General features: G+C 42.5%; 5 protein-coding genes across 9 annotated transcripts in view; 4 read left to right on the top strand and 1 right to left on the bottom strand.

The window, feature by feature from the left end:
* Nucleotides 1-9: 9 nt before the first annotated feature.
* On the top strand, nucleotides 10-1,577 carry LOC145448828 (small ribosomal subunit protein uS15m-like). Its single transcript, XM_080327281.1, has one exon. It carries the CDS (start codon nucleotides 141-143, stop codon nucleotides 885-887), a length of 747 nt encoding a protein of 248 aa, XP_080183407.1. The 5' UTR covers nucleotides 10-140; the 3' UTR covers nucleotides 888-1,577.
* On the top strand, nucleotides 958-2,701 carry LOC145448825 (nuclear migration protein nudC-like). Its single transcript, XM_080327272.1, has one exon. The coding sequence runs from the start codon at nucleotides 1,622-1,624 to the stop codon at nucleotides 2,609-2,611; it is 990 nt and encodes a 329-aa protein (XP_080183398.1). The 5' UTR covers nucleotides 958-1,621; the 3' UTR covers nucleotides 2,612-2,701.
* A 148-nt stretch (nucleotides 2,702-2,849) lies between these two features.
* Nucleotides 2,850-6,192, top strand: LOC145448824 (mitochondrial import inner membrane translocase subunit TIM50-like). The gene has a single exon (XM_080327271.1). It carries the CDS (start codon nucleotides 3,800-3,802, stop codon nucleotides 5,168-5,170), a length of 1,371 nt encoding a protein of 456 aa, XP_080183397.1. The 5' UTR covers nucleotides 2,850-3,799; the 3' UTR covers nucleotides 5,171-6,192.
* LOC145448829 (rRNA-processing protein UTP23 homolog) lies at nucleotides 6,181-9,619 on the top strand. Its single transcript, XM_080327282.1, has 5 exons — nucleotides 6,181-6,305; nucleotides 6,879-7,004; nucleotides 7,067-7,241; nucleotides 8,049-8,174; nucleotides 9,120-9,619. Exons 1-5 carry the CDS (start codon nucleotides 6,244-6,246, stop codon nucleotides 9,369-9,371), a joined length of 741 nt encoding a protein of 246 aa, XP_080183408.1. The 5' UTR covers nucleotides 6,181-6,243; the 3' UTR covers nucleotides 9,372-9,619.
* Nucleotides 9,620-11,695: 2,076 nt separating this feature from the next.
* LOC145448507 (uncharacterized) overlaps nucleotides 11,696-23,217 on the bottom strand; it is an 80,802-nt gene continuing 69,280 nt past the window's right edge. For 4 of the 5 annotated variants that reach the window (XM_080326903.1, XM_080326902.1, XM_080326901.1 and 1 more), the window contains 10 exons: nucleotides 18,877-19,059; nucleotides 18,749-18,816; nucleotides 17,665-17,700; nucleotides 17,448-17,540; nucleotides 16,023-16,100; nucleotides 15,910-15,963; nucleotides 14,795-15,005; nucleotides 13,682-13,762; nucleotides 13,548-13,625; nucleotides 11,696-12,153 (listed from right to left, as the gene is read on the bottom strand). In XM_080326903.1, coding sequence (XP_080183029.1) covers nucleotides 11,987-12,153; nucleotides 13,548-13,625; nucleotides 13,682-13,762; nucleotides 14,795-15,005; nucleotides 15,910-15,963; nucleotides 16,023-16,100; nucleotides 17,448-17,540; nucleotides 17,665-17,700; nucleotides 18,749-18,816; nucleotides 18,877-19,059 — 1,049 coding nt within the window. In that variant the 3' untranslated portion in view covers nucleotides 11,696-11,986. The remainder of the gene's footprint in view (nucleotides 12,154-13,547; nucleotides 13,626-13,681; nucleotides 13,763-14,794; nucleotides 15,006-15,909; nucleotides 15,964-16,022; nucleotides 16,101-17,447; nucleotides 17,541-17,664; nucleotides 17,701-18,748; nucleotides 18,817-18,876; nucleotides 19,060-23,217) is intronic. The other variant, XM_080326904.1, reaches the window with a different exon arrangement.

The following is a 23,217-nucleotide window of genomic DNA, read 5'->3' on the forward strand; positions in this document are numbered from 1 at the left end:
TGTGCACTTATCCATTTCGTTGTGCATCTACTGAGAACATCATGCATTAAATTTCAAACTATTCTGCGGTGCAGGTGATCCTCAATTTGTCGGTTTGTTTCAGTTTTGTTTGGGCCTCTCTAGTTGTGAAAGGTGTAAAAATGATGCAGTCATTAGGTAACTTTCTAAACTGGTGCTCACCACTCAAAACCCCCGAGTTAGCCCTAAAAATTTGCTTATCTTGCCGAGGCCGGCGTCGCGGTCGCCAGATTATCGTGGAAGAACATGTCCGTAGTGTTCCCGAAGAATGGAAAACGACATCGCAGCTAGACAATTTAAATTTGTCAGACTTGAGGCCTCAATATAGACACATTGATGCGCTTAAAACAGCTCCAGAGCCGGTTCGTAGGATTTTTACTTTGAAATTCGCCTCAGACAATGAAAAGTATGAGGCGAAATATCTCGAGTATGGAGAAAAGCTCAGAAAACACGCCTATGACAATGACTCCTTGGAAATGCAAATCACGCGGCTGACGATTGATATACGCAGATTGCAAGAAGAAATTGCCCGCATGACATATGAAAAGAAACGGATGAAATTGAAACTCCAGTCCATGATAAAAAGCCGGAAAGAATTCCTTCTAGAACTGCGGTCTAGAAACTATGAAAAGTATTGTTTGGTTATGAAAGTTTTGGATCTGAAACTTGTCTTTGATCCCGAATATGATATGGAGCTTACTCCAGAGGCTAGATCCATAGCAGAAATGAAATTAAGGTCATTCGCAGAGGTTCAACGCATCAAGGAAGAGAAGGAGCGTAAATCAAGGGAGGTGTCCGAATTACAGATACAAATTTTTGAAAAATTGAAATCTGGTGAAATAACTATGACAGATGAAAACCAGTCTTGATATTTTTAAATCCTGTTTTCTATTTGCCATCTTGAGTTACCGTAACATTTAATGAAGCTCCAAACTTGCTTTAAATGTAGATATATTTGTAATGCTCAGAAGTGTTTTTCAACTGCTTGGTTACAATTCAAGACGTGTGTAGCCCTACCATGCCATGTGTTCGCTCTATGTCTGAATCGTGCTTTACGCACCTGTAACACAATCACGCATGGTGGTAAAGAAACGGTAGGATCATTTTTATGTTCCACTAATGTTCAAGACACTTGACTCCATCAAAATAGCTGTATTATTAAATTTAGCAGTCCATGTTAACTGCATGCATCTCTACAAATCATCAGACAATTCTTATCTCATTTTAGCATGGATTTTGGTGACTATACAGTAGGCACAGTATACAGCGACCTGTAGTTGAACATGTGATAAATACCATGTTAATGACCGTTATTAGTTATCCCAGTATGCCGCCTCTTGATGAAGAAACTTGATCTATTTCCCGCTATTATTGAAACATTTTTGCCAGTGTTCATGATTCTAAGGTGTAGTAGACTTGCGTTAAATGAGCCAACACATACTTAGCAACCCTGGTCAACTGTTTGATAATGGCAACATGTATTTCAGGACAAAGCATGAACTTCTGCATCACTTATTCTCAATACCTTATATCTTGATGTTTTCAACTTTTTTCTCCAGCTGTTGCAGTAAAATTTTTCTTCGCTAAATCGAACTGTGAAGAAATGTCAGGCTCAAATGATAAAGCGGAGGCATTCGACAGCATGCTGATGCATATCGCGACTCAGCACGAAGGAGGAATCCAACAACTTCTAGACACCTTTTTTGGATTTTTGAGACGGAAAACCGACTTCTTCCATGGTGCCGAACCCGGTCAAGCACAGAAAGCCATCACCGATGCGATGTTACGTCATCAAAAATTGGCTTTGGAAGCCAAAGCCCAGAAGGAGGAAAAGAAAATCAAGGAGTTAAAACGGAAGGAAGAACTTGAAAAGAAGAAGACAAGGGAGAAGGAAATAGAAGAAAGCAAAATAATGGAGGTTACGGAAGAAGAGGCGGCTCGGATACAAAATGCAGCTGCTGCAAAGGAAGATGTCCCATCTCCACCTGTTCCAGATGTAAACGGTGGAGGCGAACCAGCCAGCAACAATAAAGATGAGGAGGAGGAGGAAGACGAAGCCGACAAAGGAAAACTTAAACCGAATAGTGGAAACGGGGCCGATCTCCCAAATTATTCATGGACCCAAACGCTCCAAGAAATCGAACTAAAAGTTCTGTTCAACGTGAACTTTCCGGTACGGTCGAAAGACGTAGTTTGTAACATCGAAAAAAAGCGTCTGAAAATCGGTTTGAAAGGTCACGCTCCCATAATTGATGCTGAAACTCCCAGTGATATGAAAGTCGAAGAGTCGTACTGGACGATTATGGACAAGAAATCGTTGCTCGTTAATATTGAGAAGGTCAATAAGATGGAGTGGTGGAGTAGGATCGTCACAACGGATCCCGAGATTAATACTCGCAAAGTCAACCCCGAGAACTCTAAGCTCGCCGATTTGGATGGTGAGACTCGGGGCATGGTGGAGAAAATGATGTTTGATCAAAGGCAGAAACAAATGGGACTCCCCACCTCGGATGAACAGAAAAAGCAGGATATGCTGAAAAAATTTATGGCCCAACATCCTGAAATGGACTTTTCAAAGGCCAAATTTTCGTAGTTCGCTGTTTCCGCATGATATTGATGTTACTTGAGTTACGATGATCGAGTCATCACTCTTTCACCTATTCTGAATACATTTTTCACTCTATTTTGTTCTGTCGTCTCTTGGCACCACCCGTGTCATACATCTCAGGCTTGTGTTGTTTTGCAGCTTGAACCCAAAATGTGTGGCTTGCGATAGTGGATGAGCGCTTTGTACAATCCAAGTATTCATTTCCTCGCATATTGGTATTCTCATCAGCTTATAACACCACAGGATTGGGATACTACGGAAAGAGAGGAAGGAGTCAGAGCAGTTTGGTGATGTCAATCAATGTAGCGTCCTGAAATGCGCCATGCTCACTGCACAAATAAAGAGAGATGCTGAAATAAACACATAAAATAAGGCAAGTAATTATAACTGAACAAGAACGTTTGGTATGGAGCGCAGGCGAAATCTTTGGGCCTAAAAGTGCTGACGACAAAATATATTCTAGTTTAGACGTCTTTGACAGTAGTGTCCAAATCCAACGATGTGCGAGGACTTGGAAGAGGTGCGAAAAGTCTAAGGGAGTAACGATTTTCTCTGGGCACACTCAGGCATGATGTAATGTTCGAATGTATTAAAACAAATCGTGTTCACTAGTGCGTAATAGCATCCTGTTTATATAGCTCAGTGATCCTTACTCGTCCTCCATCGTGTCTTTTTGTAAATGCGCCTTAAGAACAGCGATGTAGGGAATGAGGAGCCTCGATGAACAAGAACATTCTATGTTAAAACGTACTACATCAGAGACTCGAACCACAGGCGTTCGTTCTGATGGCGCTGGATTAACCAACTTTGCCGGCCACAACTCGCATACCTGCTGGCGCTGATTTTGTAACGGTTTCTCTTCTCTAAGAGATGGTAATCATAACAGTTCAAAATGTACAAATAGTACTTGATTAATTAGAATAAATGCTGATTAATGACATCGTGCATAATTTCACGCGAATGAACTCCAAATACACGCGAGGGCGTAATCGCTTAGTATTTTTCTGAAAGCAAAGCAACAAATCCTGGAACCGAAAGCAACACATGTGAATTTGTTTCGAGGCAAAGTCACGCACTTTCTGCGCTGGATACGGCTTTATAGTCAGTTAGTTGCCTGTGTTTGGCGAGGGTTTTTCAGGCGCTAATACATTGTGTATCGAGATACCATACGTTATGGCTGGCAGACTGCTCAGTAAAGGAGCTGCATGGAAGAAGGTAGCGGTTGCAGTGTGCGGCGAAAATACCCTTTCGGTGGTTAATGAGAATTCCAAATCAAAGCAGTATTCAAGCTGTATAAACTCCTTTACAATGCGAAATCAAAGATTATGTGTGAATAATTATCCGGGGAAAGTGCAGCACAGAACATTTCACGCGTCTTTGAATTCTCTGATTGAGGGTAAACTTCGGCATTTTTCGTCATCTACTGGTCCTAATAATGAAGGAAGCACGAAAGCAGGAGATGTGAGTATAATTTCTGCAATGTTCAAAGATCAAGAGAAAAAGGATGATCACACTAAGGAGGACAAACCAGAAGCTGAAAGCAAGGATGATGGCGAAGATGACCAGGGTAATAAAGAAAAGTCCAAGGAGAATCCATTTCAACGTAGTCAGAGATATGCAAAATGGATGCTGATTGCCACTTTTTCATTCGGAACGCCTGCATTAATTTATGAATTCGGTCCCCCGAGAAGGGATGAGCAAGGAAATATTATCCCAGATCGATATTCAAATGATTATCTTCCTATCGCTTACGTAAAACGGACATTCAGAGAACTAGCAATGGTGAAGGATGACATTGTAGAGCCATCATCACCAAAGCTTCTTCCAGATGCACTAGAATACCCCTACTACCAACCCCCGTATACCTTAGTCATCGAACTTTTTGGAGTTTTGTTACAACCTGTATATGACACCGTTCATGGTTGGCGTTTCAAAAAACGCCCTGGAATAGACCATTTGTTAGAAAATCTCAGCCATCCTTTGTATGAGATTGTGATATTCACACGCGAGCAAGGCATGATTGCTTTTCCGTTAATTGATCAAATGGACCAGAAACAACATATAATGTACCGTTTATTCCGTGATGCGGCACGTTATAAGTCTGGGTTTACCATAGGTAACGTCACAAAAGGCGAGTTGCCAAAACTTGATCCGTATTATCAAAAAGATCTCAAGTACCTTAATCGAGATTTGAAGCGTGTGGTGGTTGTCGACACCGATAAACGTGCGACTGAATTACAGCCAAACAACGGAATCACGTTAAAACCGTGGGATGGTTCGACTGCGGACACCGAGCTTTTTGACTTGACAGCGTTCCTCCACACGTTGGCCAATAATGAAGTCGATGACGTGCGACCGGTTTTGGAGCATTACCGCTCCTTTGACGACCCGATGGTTGCATTCAGAATGGCGCGTGCCCAGATGGAGCAAGAACAACAAAAGCTTTTAAATGATTTACAAGAAAACAAAGGGCGATCTGCCGCTGTGGGGACAGGTATCACCAGTATGGGTGTGCTCTCTCGGTTTTTCAAATCACGGAACTAAATTTATTGGAAGCTATGCCAGGGTAGCGGAATAACCTGTGTTTCGGGCACCCCATTTGGAAAGTTCAGATAGCATCCATGGCTCAATGGGAGAGTATTGTGTTTGCAACATATGACCCCTCAGAGTGTAGTATCGCAGTCCAAAATACACAATTTATGAATGAATTTATCCATGCATCCGTTTGCAATAAGGCCTCGGTGACTTGTAAATTATTATTTGTGATGAGCTGTAGCGGTGTTATTGGTTGGTCTTCCACCAACCGATGCACCGATGTATTAGGCCTGATTATGGAGCTAATGTATTACTTTTCATGGTACACATCTGTTCAATTTCTCCACTGAAGCCCTTCGATTTGATGGTTCATTATGTCTTTCAATACGGTTTCAAATGTGAACTATTGGATTATGGTATCATTCGTTCATTCCGTGCCAAGTCAAGTGCGCGTTCGTTTGTATACCAATACCAAAACGACAATATTTATGCACCTTTCTCACTTCCCAAGCTGTGTGGTATGTGTGAATATTTTTTGCTCGGTTGAGATTGCAGTGGTATTTTATATAACCTGCTTGTTAACTATCTACGTAAAAAAGTGCAGACCCATCCATCCCATGTCTTGATTGTGTACTCAAGATACTTAATTTTTGTAACTAGCAAAGTTGATGATGCGAAAGCATTTTATAGCTTAGAAGAACTGCAGAACTACGTTTCCCCATTGATATTTATTACTCACATCTGTATAAATAAGATTCAATGTTTCTGTTGCCCAGGCTAATGTTCCTAAAATTAATACTTGGCCCGGTCATGTAGAAAGAGAGTAGGATTGTTATTGATCTCTGCTCTCCATTACAACCATTTTGTGAGATTGGCGGATTGCAATTATGCATTCTCTAGAATCTGATAGAGACTACTACGCTGGTCGACTCAAATGATTAACACGCTTCCTAGATATTAAAATTAGAGAATGGTTAATATTGAACGATATTTCATTATCCTGTTTACGCGATTGTATTGATATTCCTAGATTTAACGTTTTTGAAGTATTAGTCCATTAAAAGGGATTTTGAGCCTTGAATATGAAGGTAAAAAGAAAGAAGCAAGCCAAGCATCTGATCTCTGTGTACCGGAATTTCTTTGGGTTCGTATACTCGCAATTGTGAGATCCTTCAAACTAGTCATGTCATCAAGACTTAGAATTGCCTTCTTAATTACAAATTTGGATGGATGCCCGAATTCATGATGTCTCGGACATATTTGTCATAACTTCAGTCCATTTTGCGACAGGGGGTGATGCATTTATGATGCAAGTGCAAGAGATCTGCAATACTACATCACGATTCATTACAGAGGGGGTCGGAGACGATATACTTGTACTTTATGTGAAATATTTGAGTATGGTTTCTCCACTAGCTCTTCTGAAGGGATTACCTTTTTTAACTGATTCTACTCCAACATTTTTCAGCTCAACTACTTCTGTGAACTAGAAAGTACTGATTGAATTCACATCACCTTTGTATGAGTGATGTTCCCATGACAATAGGGACCAGCATGCCGGTGGGCGGTGATGATTTGAAATCACACCTATTTACATTGCCATTCACGATTTCACAACGATGCAATCCTGTAGTAACGACTTTGACCGCCCTTGGGCTGATATCACGAGTAGATTGAGCTCTTATAGAAACATGTCAATTTCGACTCCTTTTTGCAGTTTTCGGGAGCCGTTTCAAGTAGTGATCGACGGAACGTTCTGCAAGATGTCCGATCAGCACAATGTGGATATCAAAGATCATTTGGGCAGATATTTGCAGTCTGAAGTCGAATGCTTGACCACACGGTCGGTTGATTATTTACCTTCTGAAGCTGCTGATTGCCGTCACACGTTGATTTCAAGGATAGGTGTGTGCTGAAAGAGTTGGAGCTCCTCGGAGACGTTATGTTCCCGGCGAAAATGGTTGCGCAACGGTTGAAATTGCACCGGTGTGGTCACAGGAAAAAGCCGAAGTCGGCTGTTGCGTGTCTGAAATCGCTGTTGAAGGAGAACAATTCGGAGAAGCTTGCCATAGCGACGCAGGTAGGATTCTTTGCTATGAGATAACACAATTGCACAGTACCCAATATGTGGGAAATTAACTGAGGGATTGCTCGTTTAAGTGACAACTCATTTGAATGACAAATCACTACGACATTCATTTGAGTGGCAAATAATTAAGAGTCGATTGCGTCTGGGACCGCAGTGTTGTAAATGTGTTGATAAAATAATCGAACTGTCGCTCCAATGGCAGGCCTATGCTTGCTCATAAAACACAGTTTAAATTTCAGTGTTACTACTGCGTTTGTTGTTCTTTTTCCGTTCTAACTTCATTTTGGTAGATTAGTGGTTGCTATGCCACATCCAGTCTAGTTGCCAGGAGACATACGATACACTAGCAATTTGTTGACGCAGACTCGTTGTGGGTTGATCAAGGCGTAACTTGCAGTCAGTTGAAGTATTCACTGGTGTCACTCAAATGGTGTTTAATTTTACTAATAAGTAGAGGTACTGTTTTCACGGAGACTTGAAAATGTGTGGTTCGATCGGTTGGTTTTAGTAGTGATTTGAGACTTTGCATTTGAATTTTCTAAATAATAGTGAGAGGCAATTTAAATTGCAAAATGGCGCCTTTGTCTCGAATTGATACTCTGATAATAGCTTATATACTTTGAGATGGCAATACATGCACACTGCGAGTGTAGCAGCGGAAGACCCATCGTAAAATGATAACCGCGGTACGAATATCGTGAATTGATCAAGCGTGTTTCATATTGTATGCTTTGCTCTAGGTCAGCGATATCTAGAACTTCTAGGTATATCCTTGCTCTACGTTCTTGTCCTGTTCAGGATTTTGAATTGACGAAAGCCGCTGCCGGCGTGCCAGGCGTGCCGTTACTGTATATGTACAAGAACAACGTCGTGCTCGATAAGCTGTCCTGGGCGACTGCGAAGCGAGTCGAAGATCTTTCTCAGGTTTGGAGTTGAATTGTATTTCCGAAAAGATAGCGTAATGGTGAAGCGTCCGGCTTCTTGATCGGTAGGTCGTGGGTTCGATCCCCGGGCGGGTCAGACCTAAGACCTGATTAGTAACACTGGTATCCATGACTTCCCTGCTTGGCGGTCATGCATTACTGGGATAGCATGGAGGGGTGGTGCATGACTTAGAAAGCCGTAAAGGCTATATCTGCACTTCCTTGTCCAGCGGCATATGCACATCATGCACTCAATGGTATGCATATGCACAGATCGTGTGTATGTGTATCATGAGTCGGTGTATATGCCGTAAAAAACATCAAGGACAGAAATAAACTACGTCCTTTACTTCCTATCACGGACGACCGCAAAAATCCTAGCGGTAATAGTTACCAGTGAATTTGGCACTTGACCGACTCTAATATTAAGCAAACCTAAGCTGACCCTAAGCCCGGAGTGCCGAAGTCATCAAGTGCTCCATCGACCACAATCAATTTATCATCAAATTAGGACCAGACACTATCCAAGCCAAGACCTTGTTCACACGAGCGTGCGAACTACAGTAGTGTTCATTCTGCCCTACAACTATGCACTCCGGCTTTTATACATATCGTTTACTTTTAAATTTTAGTGCCTCTTGTGTACAGCGCCCTATCGTAGTATTGGTATATTGTTATTATTATTAATTCACTGGTAACCATGGTGATGCCAGTCGCGCCACGCCGGTTCTTCGTAGCGAGATGCAAGTCTCTTTTCGTTGGTGGAAGATTTAATTTGGAATTTGAGTTTCTTAATATCGCTTTGTTGTTCAAGTATGTTTCATTCAATCGAAAAATATCACCATCGATTCGTGACAAACATTCTTCAGCAGACCAGGAGTATAAACGTGTCGAAGACTCCATACGTCGACGGCGGCCCGCGTAACTGGGCGTGCTTGTTTTGCAGGGGAAAACCGCCCCTTCAGACGACCAACAGGGAACGATCGTAGCGTTGAAGAAAGAAGCCAACATCGAACTGTCAAAAGTCCGAAGCACGAGGAAACGTAAACGGCGCGGAGGACCGAATCCCCTGTCTTGTAAAAAGAGCAAAAAGATCCCGCAGCCGATCGCTCAATCAAACCCAGACCCCGACCGGACTGGCAAGAGAAAGCGAAGGAGACGTCGTGCTAACAACGTCGATTCGCCTAAAACTCAGTGAAGGTTTGGGGTTTATCGACTCGTGATGGTTGTTGGTGTATGCCTGGCAAAGTCCTGCTGTTCTCCTCTGGCGATGTGTTGACAAATGTCTATCGAGTGTTACTGATAAGCGCCGGTGCGATAGTACTATGTATGGAGTTGGCACCCATGGAGTAGAAGGAATGTTGCATTTGCGCCATGTTCTACACGACGGCTTGGTTTCTATTACTATTGTGTTGGATATAATATATTTTGAAATGCTGACTGTGATCTTTCATGCTGTGAAATTGAGTCTTGCGTTTGGTGGGGCGATGCATTTGGTGAGGCTGGTCGAAGGGATGTCCGGGACGACGTATTTCGAGGTACATGCGATGCCAAATTGCGCGGCCTTACCCCACAGAGCTGCGCTGGTGGGTTCGTAAAATGGTAGGAAGATGGTGTAAATCACATGAAGTCGGGTGGTCATGCTCATTGCTCACCCATAAAGATTTGGGGCCATGGGCCCCGGGTGGATTTCCAGAACAAATTATTGGGCCGAGTGTCTCGTGAGAGAGAGAGAGAGTCTTTATTTTCATCGAACCAAAATACATAACAAACGGCAGTGATGGTGGTACAGAAAATATGCGTGCACAGTATTCGGTATTAGATAGGAATGATCGATAAGACCGTGAAGGTCATCTAGTCTGATCACACCAGCATCAAACAGGTACACTTGACTCTGAACAGTCTGGCTGTAAAGAAATGTTTAGTTGAAGGAAAATAGAAAAAAAATAAAACAATGGTGGCAAATGATCAATGAAGCAATGTCTGGGCGAGGTAGGGCAACAGTGAAACTTTGGGAATACATGGTTAAAAGTGGAACGAATTGCAGCTTTCGACGTGGTACATGCATTGTTTTGTAGGTGACAAGTGTATATGTAAGATCCCGATTGAATGTCACTGAAGTTCGCTAACAGATTGAAGGCCCGTGGAAGATTCGGTGAAACAGATTGGAGGGCACAGAACTTTGCGAATTCGAGCCCACAGGCTGTACAACAAGACATGGATGCGTGGATCTTAATCGAGGCTTCAGAGTGATTCAAGGCCACAGATCGATATTCAGTTCATATATATTTTCATCATATTAAAACACCACAAAACTGCGATTGAAAAGATAGGAAGGTGTCGAAATGACTTGAGGTAGTGTTTGAAATCAGACACCCACCTTGACCTGGCGATGTAAAGAAGAGGCATGCACAATTGCACATTGCACACTGAATGTAAACTAAAGCAGAGAATATAAAAAGCAAGTGAAAAAGTAAGGTGACATGTGGCGGAAGGTGAAATCGTGGTCCGGAAATCCTGAAGGCTGACTAGTATATATTTAGAAGAAATTGCTTATATTTCGACTTGAATGCGGACATGCTAGACGACTGTCGGATAGCCGGTGAGATGCTGTTCCACAACTGGGGTCCGGCATACTTGATAGAGCAATGCGTTTTCTTGTATTCCCTCCTGATCGTATAGTAGTTGTGCTTTGTTGACGCGCGTGTGCCGTTTTTGTGCGCTTTTGACTCCGAGGTGAAGTAGTCGTTGAAATTTGAGAGACAGTGACCACAATGGAACTGATACAAAATCTTGCCAATTTCTAGCTTCCTTATAATTTCTTGTTCCAGGCACACCGGAAGCCGCAGATCGACGTCGAGACAAATTGGAGGCCACAGATAGATGTGCGACGCAAAATGGAGGCTGCAGAGCAGTGCTCGATGCAAATTGAAGGTCACGGAGCGATACGCAAGTCAAAATTCAGGCTACGTACCGATGTTCGACGAAAATTGGAGGCCACGGAGCGATGTTAGACGCAAATTGGAGGCCACAGAGCGCTGTCAGACTCACATTGGAGGCCACGGAGCAATACGCGAGACAAAATTGAGGCCACATACCGATGTTCGACGCAAATTGGAGGCCATGGAGCGATACGCGAGACAATTCTGGGGCCACTGACCGACATTAGACGCAAATTAGAGGCCACAGAGCGCTGCCAGACTCCAATTGGAGGCCACAGAGTGCTTCGCGTGACAAAATTGTGGCTACGTACAAACCGATGTTCGACGCAAAGTGGAGGCCGCAGAGTGATGTGCGATGTAAATTGAAGGCCACAGAGCGTTACCCGACTCAAATTGGAAGCCACGTCGTGTGAGACAAGTTGTAGGCCACAGAGCGACGCGCCTTTCAAATTGGGATCACATAGCGAATGTACTTTGATTTCGTTCTCCAGCTCCGTGAACACAGAACAGTGAACTGAACACTCATAGCATGTCACGTATCTCCGGCCTATTATTCTTTCTCGAAGCAAGTCACACGATATCAGTGGTATAAAGTATTTATTGACAATATAAAAGTTAGTTGCTTAATGTACCGCCACCATCTCCTTACACAGGCGGTGTAACTGAAGTGTGCCATTACTATATCAGCACCCACATTTCATTGTCTAATAGGAAGCACTTGATGACACGATGACATTTGAATTTTGAATAAACCAAAATCGATCGCGACAGCGACACGAGGACACGTAAGAAATCGCATATAAAAGACTGATTGTAAGGTTGGAACATTATTTATATAAAGGTAACATCGTCTTGAATCGTTAATCGTCTTTTACTGCCACGGCCACCAGCGCTGGTGCGAATCGTCCACACTTCGCTTGCGCCGACTCCCGCAGGCGGACGGGTCACAAACACCGGGTTTGCCTTGCCGACCTCTCGGGCCTCTTGGTCCGGGCTCGCCCGTACTGCTCAAGGCTTGTGGCGTGGACCCAGGCGACCCTGCAAATCAGAAAATATTTTATTCCGGCAAAACCGAAACCAGTGCTCGTTGAGGTATCCTAGCTGCAGACGATTTTGCTGTGGATGTATCGTATGATAGCCTTTCAATGTGCACTTTGTGCAAAATGTGCAGTCACATCGAAATTGGGAAACAAAATTCATGCCTGATATACTGATGACAACTGAAAAAGTTCTTCGTTTTCAGCAACACGTACGGGATTAGAATTAAGGGTAGCATTTAATTGGAAGGCTATTTGAGGTCGTTTCGACTCCTTCCTATCTTATTCATGTTATCGCAGTCCTGTGGTGCTTTGAATTACTAATAAACTGAACTGATTTTTTTCGGACTGGTAAGAATATTTCCCTTATATATAAATTTCCAACCATGACGGTGTCTGAGTCTTGAAATGTATCCCGGACTCGCTTCGAGACGGATCGGTGACGTAGTAATTTGCGTCCGGATTCAAACAACATATAGAAGCCAAGAAATGACTTCGTGGCGGTGTCACGTCGAATTTGTGCTGTTACCTCCTCCATTAGCTAGTTTCAATGGTAACAGAGCAATCACACTGAAGTCACATTCGGATACGGTCAGTAACGGAGTACTTCTACTTTTGGGGTACTCCAGAAGGATTTTTCCACTGCGACTGCTTCCTCCAGTGGTCATGTTTTCATGGCATTTCCACTTCTACTTGACGCAAATATACTGTATCTTTGCATCTTGGCTTTTGTGAAGTGAAAAGTAGTATTTGGATTGGTAAGCATCGCTTTTGTGAGTGAAGTTATCACAACAACCTGGCAAGATAGCCCCGAATCATGGTAACAGTATATATCTCAGAAATTTGCTGTTTGTTTGTAGCGACATCAATCATTTTGTGCTGTTGCGATGATTCAACTTGCTAAAAGCATGCTACACTTCGACCAAATCTAATTTTAACAACTACTAACGTTTCGTTGTCCACTTGAACTCGAAGTGGTTTTAACACGAAAATCGCTACGTCTATCCATAATTGAGTAGGTATTTACGACATTATACCACTACACGAGTAGTAATGCTGACTAGTTTGACAACCTCTGATCATATTATATTCATCGCCGAAGGCTTGCAGCTTTACAAATCGGTCTTTTCCACTCTTGATTTATCGATATCGGAGTGGGTATCCAACATTGAACTGATGGTTCAAAGCCTCCGTTTTTCATGCAAATTACAACTCTAGATGCTGATGATTCCTGCAATCCCACAGGCATGCCATGCAAAACTCATACGGCTAGAAACCCAATGAAAGTAATCACAGCCCGTGGCGTGGGGAATAGATGGAATCGATGCAAACTCAAGGCACTACGGCAGTCACGATCAAAACTATATTTCCGGGTGTTGCGTGCGACTTCGCTACCTGGCCTGCCAGGGTTGCCCTGGGGTCCTTGCCGACCTATTCCGGACGGTCCTCTCTGCCCTCTGGCACCTGCTTCACCTGAAATTGCACTCCCATACCAGGAAAGGTCCGGACAGACGACTAGCGATACGTACCTTTGGAGCCTTTCGGCCCGCGAATACCCTCGATTCCGGGGTTTCCTTGGATACCTCGTGGCCCTTCGAACCCGCGACGCCCTGAAAAATATGTCAGTTATTCATCTATGAAAATGCTCGGAATGTAGCGAAAGTGATAAGCGATATTCATTTAACAGATTCTAGGACCCAAGTTAATTTGACGTCACCATTTCGATGTTCATTTCCTCTTCCGGAGTATTATTATGACATCACATCTAAGATCAGCGAACACCGACTGTATTCGTCCGATGTCTCCAAACTACAGTCATACAACTACGGTCTACAATTCCAACTGAAATTCCATGTCCCTGAGTACACGGCTAACACATGTAGAGTAGTGTTAGCCGTGTACTCAGGGACATGGAATTTCAGTTGTCTCATAATCGATATTGTGGCGATAGATTGCCAGATGCATACATTTATATTCGTTCTCAATCTGGAGGCACTGTTATTGTGAAAGACACAGGAAACAATGTCGACTGAAGTTTCTCATAACATGTCCAGGACACAACCAGATCTGAGGTAAGTTGTATAATGCGGATAACAGGATATGGATAAATGGTCTCCCGTGCCGATACCGAAAACTTTCGCTGTACTTTAATGCTACTGGTCGATATATAAAGGCAACGGTATTGTCTATTATGCTGTATAGTTTGGTGACGATTGGGGGTGGAATGATCGCGAATTCTGGAAACTTATTACATAGCCTACCAAACTGGTAAGAATTGTCAGGCTGCAATCAGTTAAACTACTTTAAAATGTCTCAACACGTTAGAATTCTCGATGTAAGGTCACGCTAGGCTACGCCGCAATGACGCCGCACTTTAGAATTCTCGATGTGATGTCACAGTGGGCTGAGCCGCAATGCCGCTGGACTCGCATCCACAAGATTTGTTATGGACAAATAAGGTTTAAATACTGATCGTCAGGCTCAGATTTCACGTCCATGCTCTACTAAGCCGCCTCGCTCAAATCTCCGCAAGGGATCACGAGATAAACCAATTAACATATAACCAAAATGGATGAGAAGTAACCTAAAACTCTAACGTCATCGACGCATACCGGGAGCGGGTGTAGGATCGTATTTCTCACCTCTTTCACCAGGATATCCCCTCTCTCCCTGAGGCCCTGGCGGTCCGGCCGCGCATCGGTTGCGACACACAACGGTACCGCGATTTACCGCCACCGCAGGCACGCTGCTCCCTTGCTGCGACAGATGCTGCTGGATCATCTCGCCGCACACCCGCCGGACAATGCTAACGATGTCTTCTTCGTTCAAAGATCCGCTTTCTCCCTTGTCGCCCTGACAAAGGATGCGATACCATGGAAGGGCGATGCATAATTTGTATCAATGCCCGTTACAAGCAAACAGAGGTGAGGTGTGTTACACAGTGCTGATCAGTTCAGAAGTAAGAACCAGGTGCATTGTACCCGCTGTAGAATCTATACTGGTTTTGTTTTTATCCGGCATGTGTATCTGTTGCTACAATGGTAGGTGGACGATTGTGGATGTCGTGCTGTTAAATCCGCCGTAAATAGAAGCAAAAAAGTAACGAACTGAAAGACGAAATAGAGCTTCTTTGAGCATAGCAGTAGGAATTGAAAGAATGGAAACAATACTATAAGCTAGGAATTTTCAAGAAGACAGAGCGCCGTGGCCGATATTTTCGCTAACGCCAAATCACAGGCGAGACTTCGAATTCTCGTGATCGATCGATTGAAGATATTGAATTTGACCTCTCTGCTGACCACGACTTGACGTGATCAACAAACGGTGCTCCACATTCGATCATGCGACGCAATGACAAACGACAGTTGCGTTTACTACACATGTAACTCTTTAATCCGAAACCGAACCCAAACGATAAGCTCGAATTTAACCCTTTTCCAAACGCTAACCCTAAATATAGTTCTAACTTAAATACAAATGAACAAGTGTCGCATGCTCACGTGTCCCCGGACCCAACAACACATCGTACCCAATCCCTAAATCATACGGGTTTCAAATACCGTATATAATGATGGATCATAAATTAATGTGAGATTTGCTTCGATGTCGCGGAGCCTGCGATCCGAAAAAGTGCGACTATTCAGGCGCAAGGCACGTTTGATATTAGTTAATACCAAAACGTCATCTCCAAATAAATTTACCAGCACGACAAACCATTTCTCGCCCAATTGCGTTACTGCGTTTACGATCAACTTACCTGAGGTCCCGGTTGCCCAGCTGGTCCATGCATTCCGATCGGTCCTTGGCTACCCTGCAAAGCAACGCGCTGTCCTTTCCAACCATACCGTAAATCACGACGAAATATCTCACCTTTGGTCCCGCCGGTCCTCTGGGACCGGGAGATCCAGTGCTGACATTACTCTCATTCGAGAGGGCGTCTTTCAATTCCTGAAGATATAGCGTATGGTTACTAATGAACTCGTTCATTTGTACCATAGACTGAGGGTGACAGAGGTGGTCAGTAGGGCTCTTCAAAAATGACATTTTTTGTCAAATCGTACTGGCTACTTGATAAAATTGATAGGTTACCTAATTTAAGCCTACACACAAAATTTGGTTCAATTCCAGCCAGTAACCGCTTTGCTACAGGAGAAGAAAGTTTCTATTTATTACATAAAAATAAATACTAAAAAATTTGAAAATTTTCTGTTCACCCCATGAAAGTGTTAGGCTGTCTATAGAAACGATGCTCACCAAATTTGGTTCAATTCCAACCAGTGTAAGCGGAGTTATTGCCGTCGAAAAATTTGGATTTGAATAAAATAGTATTTACGGTGACCGATTCTTTGTTTATTTATTATAGTTGTGCTCACCGTAAATACTATTTTTATTCAAATCCAAAATTTTTGAGGGCAAGAACTCCGCTTCCACTGGTTCGAATTGAACCAGATTTGGTGAGCATCGTTTCTATAGACAGCCTAACACTTTCATGGGGTGAACAGAAAAATTTCAAATTTTTTATTATTTATTTTTATAATAAATAGAGACTTTCTTCTCCTGTAGCAAAGCGGTTACTGGCATGAATTGAGCCAAATTTTGTGTGTAGGCGTAAATTAGGTAACCTAACAATTTTATCAAGTAGCCAGTACGATTTGAAAAAAAAGTCATTTTTGAAGAGCCCTAGTGGTCAGTAACGAAAAAAACGAAGTATTTATACTTTCTCGGAGTACTCATGTAGGCATTGCTTACTTGCAGTACTTACCCCAGTGATTCTATTTATTAAATCCACTTCTTGACAGATTTTAGAACATACTACTTACCTTTCACGCTACTGAATCAATAAAATATGACGTATAGTCACTACGTTAACTGAATATATTTTCGAAATTCTACCCTATTTGTAGTGTCTTTTGTCTTTTCGCGCTACTGGGAGATTCACCATGTAATATGGAGAAAGTAGCAACCTCTGATTACCGGTATGCTGAAAGTACGTGACCTTTCTAATTGTAATTGAGTAAAAATTGACGGCGTGACTTCTACTTTTACTCGATTACCAACGCTGACTACTTTGACCACATCTGGAGTATTGTGGGATGTTTGAACAATTTCCAATGCCCTTTACCATTCATGCAGTCGCAATGTTGTCGAATGAGTCATACTTCGGTTCGGACTTGATATTAACAACAACCATTCAAACGGCACGTAACGGATCAGTTTCAATAGCAATCATGAGTAACAATGAGTCGATATGCACAACTGCACATTACATCACACAGAGTATACGGACAACTGCACCTTCAGCGTTTCAGTACTCAATAACGTCGATAGGATATCGGATGATTGCGGATCCATTGGAGTACCGGAACTTCCTTTCTGGCCCGGTTCGCCCTGATAAAAATGGGGAATTAGATGATTGTCTAGTAAAACCCGTTCTTATAATAACCCTTCGAAAACCGCACAGCGCACATATATATTTTAATACATACGGTTCTCCTTGACGCAATTTACATACCTGGGGTCCCGTTTCTCCCTTTTCGCCCGGCGGCCCCTGAAAATACGAGCAGTTAAATGGAGTCCCGCGAAAAAGTGAATATAACGTCCATGAGGTCAGTTGTTCCAAGTCTCAAGTTTCCGTAATTGCTAAACTAATGGCTCAGTCAGATTGCAAAATGCAACATCAGCGGAGGTACATCGTTTCTGAAATTTAGAAATTCGAATTCATTTTGCTACAGAGCGTTGGTAATTTATGAGTCCATCATCAGTCTGAATAAACTCTTACGTACTCTACTAAATACAATCCTAAGGAAATCCAACTATCAGTGAAATATTCTCGACTGACAAAAGCAGGATATGCAAGTGCACTAAAACCATCATCATCCTGCATCGCGGCGGAACAGTGACCTTTCTCTGGGGGCCGCGTAGACGACGATTAAATATTCAATGACCATTACGAAAATGCCAACTAATCGTAAGCTATCGGCAAGTCATTTCTTAAATATTTACTACTACTAAGAAGATCAAGGCGACAGAACACTGAAGCGAAATAGAAAAACTTGTTCTCCATAAGCCCGAATAGAGATATCTGGTGAGTGGCGACAATTACATCAATCAATAGGGCAGGAATTTCTCCTTCCAGGAAAATTACAAGTGAGCCGGTGTGGCGAGATAGCGTAGTGGTATAATAGCAGCTAAAACACCGATGGCTTGTGGGTTCGAGTGCGACCGAGGTCGACTCCAGAAGTCTTACCTAAGTGTTGGAGGTTTATCTAGGCTCCTTCTCGCCATATCATCCGCGTAAGCGCTGTTTTACTTGAAGCCTGGAAGTGGGCCGTGCTACAAGTCGGCAGTTACGGGAACAAATATAACGAATATCGGCCTGGTGTAAATGATCATTGTAGCCGACAAACACACCATGGATACCACAAACAGCAACAAGTGAGCCGGTCCCCTATTTAAGATCAAACGCGGTAGTGCTATGTTATCGCAGTATATACACACACACACACATTCAGTACACCCGAATAACTGTGCCAGTCTCCGGGGTTTCGTCGGTGTTAAAAAATTTTCTACAGACGATGCGGAGCAAAAATACGTACTTGAGGTCCTGGCGTTCCCGGGGCGCCGTCTTTGCCGTTTTTACACGCGCACTTGGTCTTTTTCCGACCTGATAAGATATCAATGCAGATACGAGTTCGCTCCGAGCGTCAATAGCGCCAAAACGCACCTCTGCTTGTCTTTTCTTTGTGCCCTGTTTCCCTGCATATTCCCCAACGGACCCGTTTCACCATTTTCGGCATGGAGTCGTAGCCTTCAGTCGTGTACACGTATTTTTTGGCAGGCTGCGACGCGATGTCTTCCAGCTCCTCAGCGGCAACGTCGCCAATTCCGAGGGCGACTATTGTTACACCTGTCCAAAACATTGCATGATAACTAGGCAGCTTCTGCAACTTTTTTTTACAGTTTCCGACAGCTTCCTAAATACTTAGAAGTTATGTAGTATGGTGTTTTAAGCTGTTTGGAGGAATCCCATAGTGCAAAACTTTTTGCATTTTTTTCGATCTTTCATGTAAATTTTTACAAGTATTTTGGATTTTCATGCATCCAACTTTGTACTGGAAATATTTGGCACTATATGTGAATAGATCGCTTGATTATTTCACTGTCGTTTAAATTTGCGGTCCTTTCTGATTTGACGCACATTCACGCAAACCGCCGAAAATTATATTTTCACTGGGTCAATTTTTTCAAGCTGTTGATTTTGTTGAAGTCGTTAACACTGAGTTTTGCTACAGTGCCTTGGATACGGAACGATTCATGAGTACCTGATACCCTAATCATTTCAAGGAGCTTGTCCATAAATGCAACTTTTTAGTGCAACTTTTGTGAAAAAGATAGGCAACTTTTGTATAAAATTAGTGCAGCTTTCGACGGACCTGACTGCAACAAAAACTTGCCCAAGTGATAACTGTTAGGTGAAGTATAAGGTCGACTTTGCGAATGCGTGCCGCCAAGGAGCGTCATTACCAGAGGTTGCCAATACAACGACGTACCCTACTTCTACTTTTTCCTAGTGCTAAAATTGGTTTTGCATATTTGTACTACTTAGTCGAGTGGTCATGTATGTTTTTTGACTACGTCCATTTCTACTAACAGTTATGTAAGCAAACCTACTTACTTTTTGCACTTCGGATTTTGTAAAGTAAAAAGTGTTTTGGGATACGCTTGCGTCACTGTTATGACTGAAATTGTCATGACAACTTGGCAAAACTCCCCAGTGATCATGGTAACTGAATATATTTTCGATGTTCGGGCCTATTTCTCAGTGTCATTCGTCATTTCGCGTTGGTCGCGAAGATGCTTCCTAAATTGCGAAAGTGGCTGCCTTCGATTAACTGTTAAAAGTAGGCGACCCACTTTTTGAACCGCTTACTGAGTGCTTTGCAACTCTTCGTTCTCTGCTTCTACTAGAAGTAGTTTCGACAGGTTCTTGAAACTGCTACATCTAGTTGTAATTGAGTGGATGTTTACGGCATTACTTCTGCTTAGGGTTGCATTTAAAACAAAAATCAATTTAAAACAAACACGTTTGAAACAAGGCCCTAATTTAAAACATGATTTTTATTGTTTTTTATGTTTTTTTAAAGCCATGACGTTGCGAATTTTCAATTGTGACGTCATCGTGGATTGACATCGACAATTGAAAATATACGGTAAAAATAGCTCCGTGGACGAAATATATGTACTATTGCTGTTGAACCGACTATTTTGAGGGTTCCAACCATCCCATATCGACATACGTCGGCTACATCGGGTGGTAATTGTCCGTAGGCTCAGATAACATGTTTTTTGTAAAGTATTTACACAATTATGGCATAATTTTACAACTGAAAAAAACACAATTTTGTTTGTTTTAAAAGGGCCTTTTTCTAAAACACTGTTTAAACATGTTTTAAGTAAAGTGTTTTAAAACACCATTTGTTTTAAATGCACAGCTTGAGTATCAACGCCGTATACTTTGACCACTTCCGATCATTACCACGTATAAAAATTGTCGACGGTCAACTCTGCGATCAATGTGTGCTAGAGAGAAAAAAAGATAGAGCAATTATTGTTCGCCAACGTCGCCGTCGTATCATCCGTGTAAGCGGTGTCTCAGAAAAGCCTACAGAAGTCGGCCGTGCTACAAGACGGCAGCTATAGAATAAAATGAAGAGAATTGGCCCGGTGCAAATGACCATAGCAGTCGACTAACACCACGAATACCACAAACAACAACAGCGTCGTCGTCGTATTGCGAGGCACGCCCTAACAAAAGACGTCTGCAATAGGTTTGAAATTATGGACAAAACTCGATAAAGGCCAGTCAAAAATGCGCAAACCCCGAATTCTCTCTAGTTCATGACATGTGATCTGTATAACACCGATACCCAATAAAAATATTGATATCAAACGCCCCAAAGGCGTTTGGCACAGTGTTGCCAATTTAGCGATTTTCGCGCTAGATCTAGCGATTTTTCATCCGGTTTAGCGCCAAAAAATATGGATCTAGCGCCTAGCGATAAATCTAGCGATTTTTGAAAAAGTATTTAGCGATTATTTAGCGCTTTTTTTACCGAAAATAACCATTAAAGATCAGATCTGGCTGACGACTGCATTAGCTATACCGGTCACCAGAATGCGGAATCCGGTGATATATAATTATAGATTACTACCTACTGATAGATAGTAGTAGATACGCAACTCCTGGCGGTTACGCATGGGCAAACAGTGAGTAATCTAAAAGTAGCATAGTTGGCAGTGCTACATCTGGCGACCTGAACGCTGAAATTTAATATAATTGGCCAATGGCAATGATCGAAAGATGGTGTCGCAGTGATTTCGAAAATACAAAATAAAATCTCGTACGGACAATGGAACCATGCACCCCGAAACAGCCCGCAAAGTCTGAAAACCGGCATTATTGCTTCAACAATGGCACCACCGCAACACAATAATGAACAATGAACATAACAATGACCAATTTCGTCCAGCGATTGTTCTTATCAATGCCGATTTCCAGGCTTTGGGGGCTGTTTTGAGGTCGCTCCAATGTCTGGTCATTCGTTTAAGACCAGATTAATTACATTTCATACACCGGGTTGGTCCTCGGATTATTTTCTTGAGGTCTCTACTTATAGTGGCAAACAAACCCGTTTCAATGTCGTGTTGTGTCGGGTCAAGTCGCATGTCGTGTACACGTGTGTCAAGTCGCATGTCGTTTTCAAGTAGGCCAACTCCAACACAGTTTAGAGAAGAAGTCAAGCGCATAACCACGGTACATCGCATTACGTATTCACAGACGCATCGAGTATGGCACGCTGATATAGTGAGCGGTTATGTCTGCATACCTGGTCAGTGCTGTTCACGTATAGCGATCGTTGCGCAAAGCGATCTGCTTTATCGAAATGCACTGCCGTTTTGTCCCGCTTAGATATGACTATTACGTATTATGAACTATAAATATGATAAGTTACTTTGGCCCCAGACGAGTAAAATATAGCTGAGAAGAATATATCGATATAATGGTTCAATTTAACACCTTTAGCACCTTTTGCAGATTTAGCGCTATTTTTTAGCGCTTTTTTCTCAATATTTAGCGCTATCTAGCGATTTTTGACACCAGTTTTAGCGATTTTCTTCCATCCGGAGTTGGCAACACTGGTTTGGCAATGCATTTCCAGAATCAAATCTATCTTCGCCCTATTAGTACGTCAACTATCATGATTGAGACTTGCAGAATGTGCGTGGAGGCCATAAGGTGAAACCATTCCGTGATTGCAAGTCCTACATCTCACGGAAACCTTTGCATCAATAACGAACAATTGTTAAGGCTGCTGCACACTGGCTTTGCGACACGACTAAAACAGGTAATTCCCCGATCGTGTCGCGCTCACGATCGCGGAAGTTGCGTTCTGCTGCACACTGGGACATTGAGTCGTACACTCGTAACGTAGGCCTATCTGTTCTGAACCAGCTTAATGATTTCGTAACAGTATAGGTTCTTGGTTATTACTTTTGAAGAACACATCAAGATACGTCCTACACATATGTGTTTTCTATGTGTAGCCTACTGACAGCATTTTGCTGATGCTCCGAATTTTGATAAGGAATACACCATTATGCCACTAAGATATTCTCAAATTCGAAAACTCAGTTTATTATTTCAACTCAAGACGCAGATGCCCAATATACAGTACCCAAGATACAAAGAATATAAACAAGAAGGTGTCTAATCGTGGATACGCCCTAACATACTCCATCAATCAGATATCTTTATAATACATAGGCCTACTCTTCTTGGCCTACCAGTACTTTCGTAATGTCAAGCATGTCAGTGGTATTGGCGGGCTAGCGGTCATGTTCTCTGTTATTCATCTTGTATTGTGAACATATCGTAATTTAATTATCAAATATATCTTCATTTCGTTCATCCATCTTCAAGTTATCAACTTGAGGTTGAATCATTCTTTTTCTGGGCTTGTTGGATATCATACAGCGCCCTGAGTCAATCCCAGGATAAATTACG

The sequence above is a fragment of the Botryllus schlosseri genome, chromosome 10 (assembly GCF_051294905.1).
Source record: "Botryllus schlosseri isolate E-star chromosome 10, Bs_hap1, whole genome shotgun sequence".
Classification (NCBI taxonomy): Eukaryota; Metazoa; Chordata; class Ascidiacea; order Stolidobranchia; family Styelidae; genus Botryllus; species Botryllus schlosseri.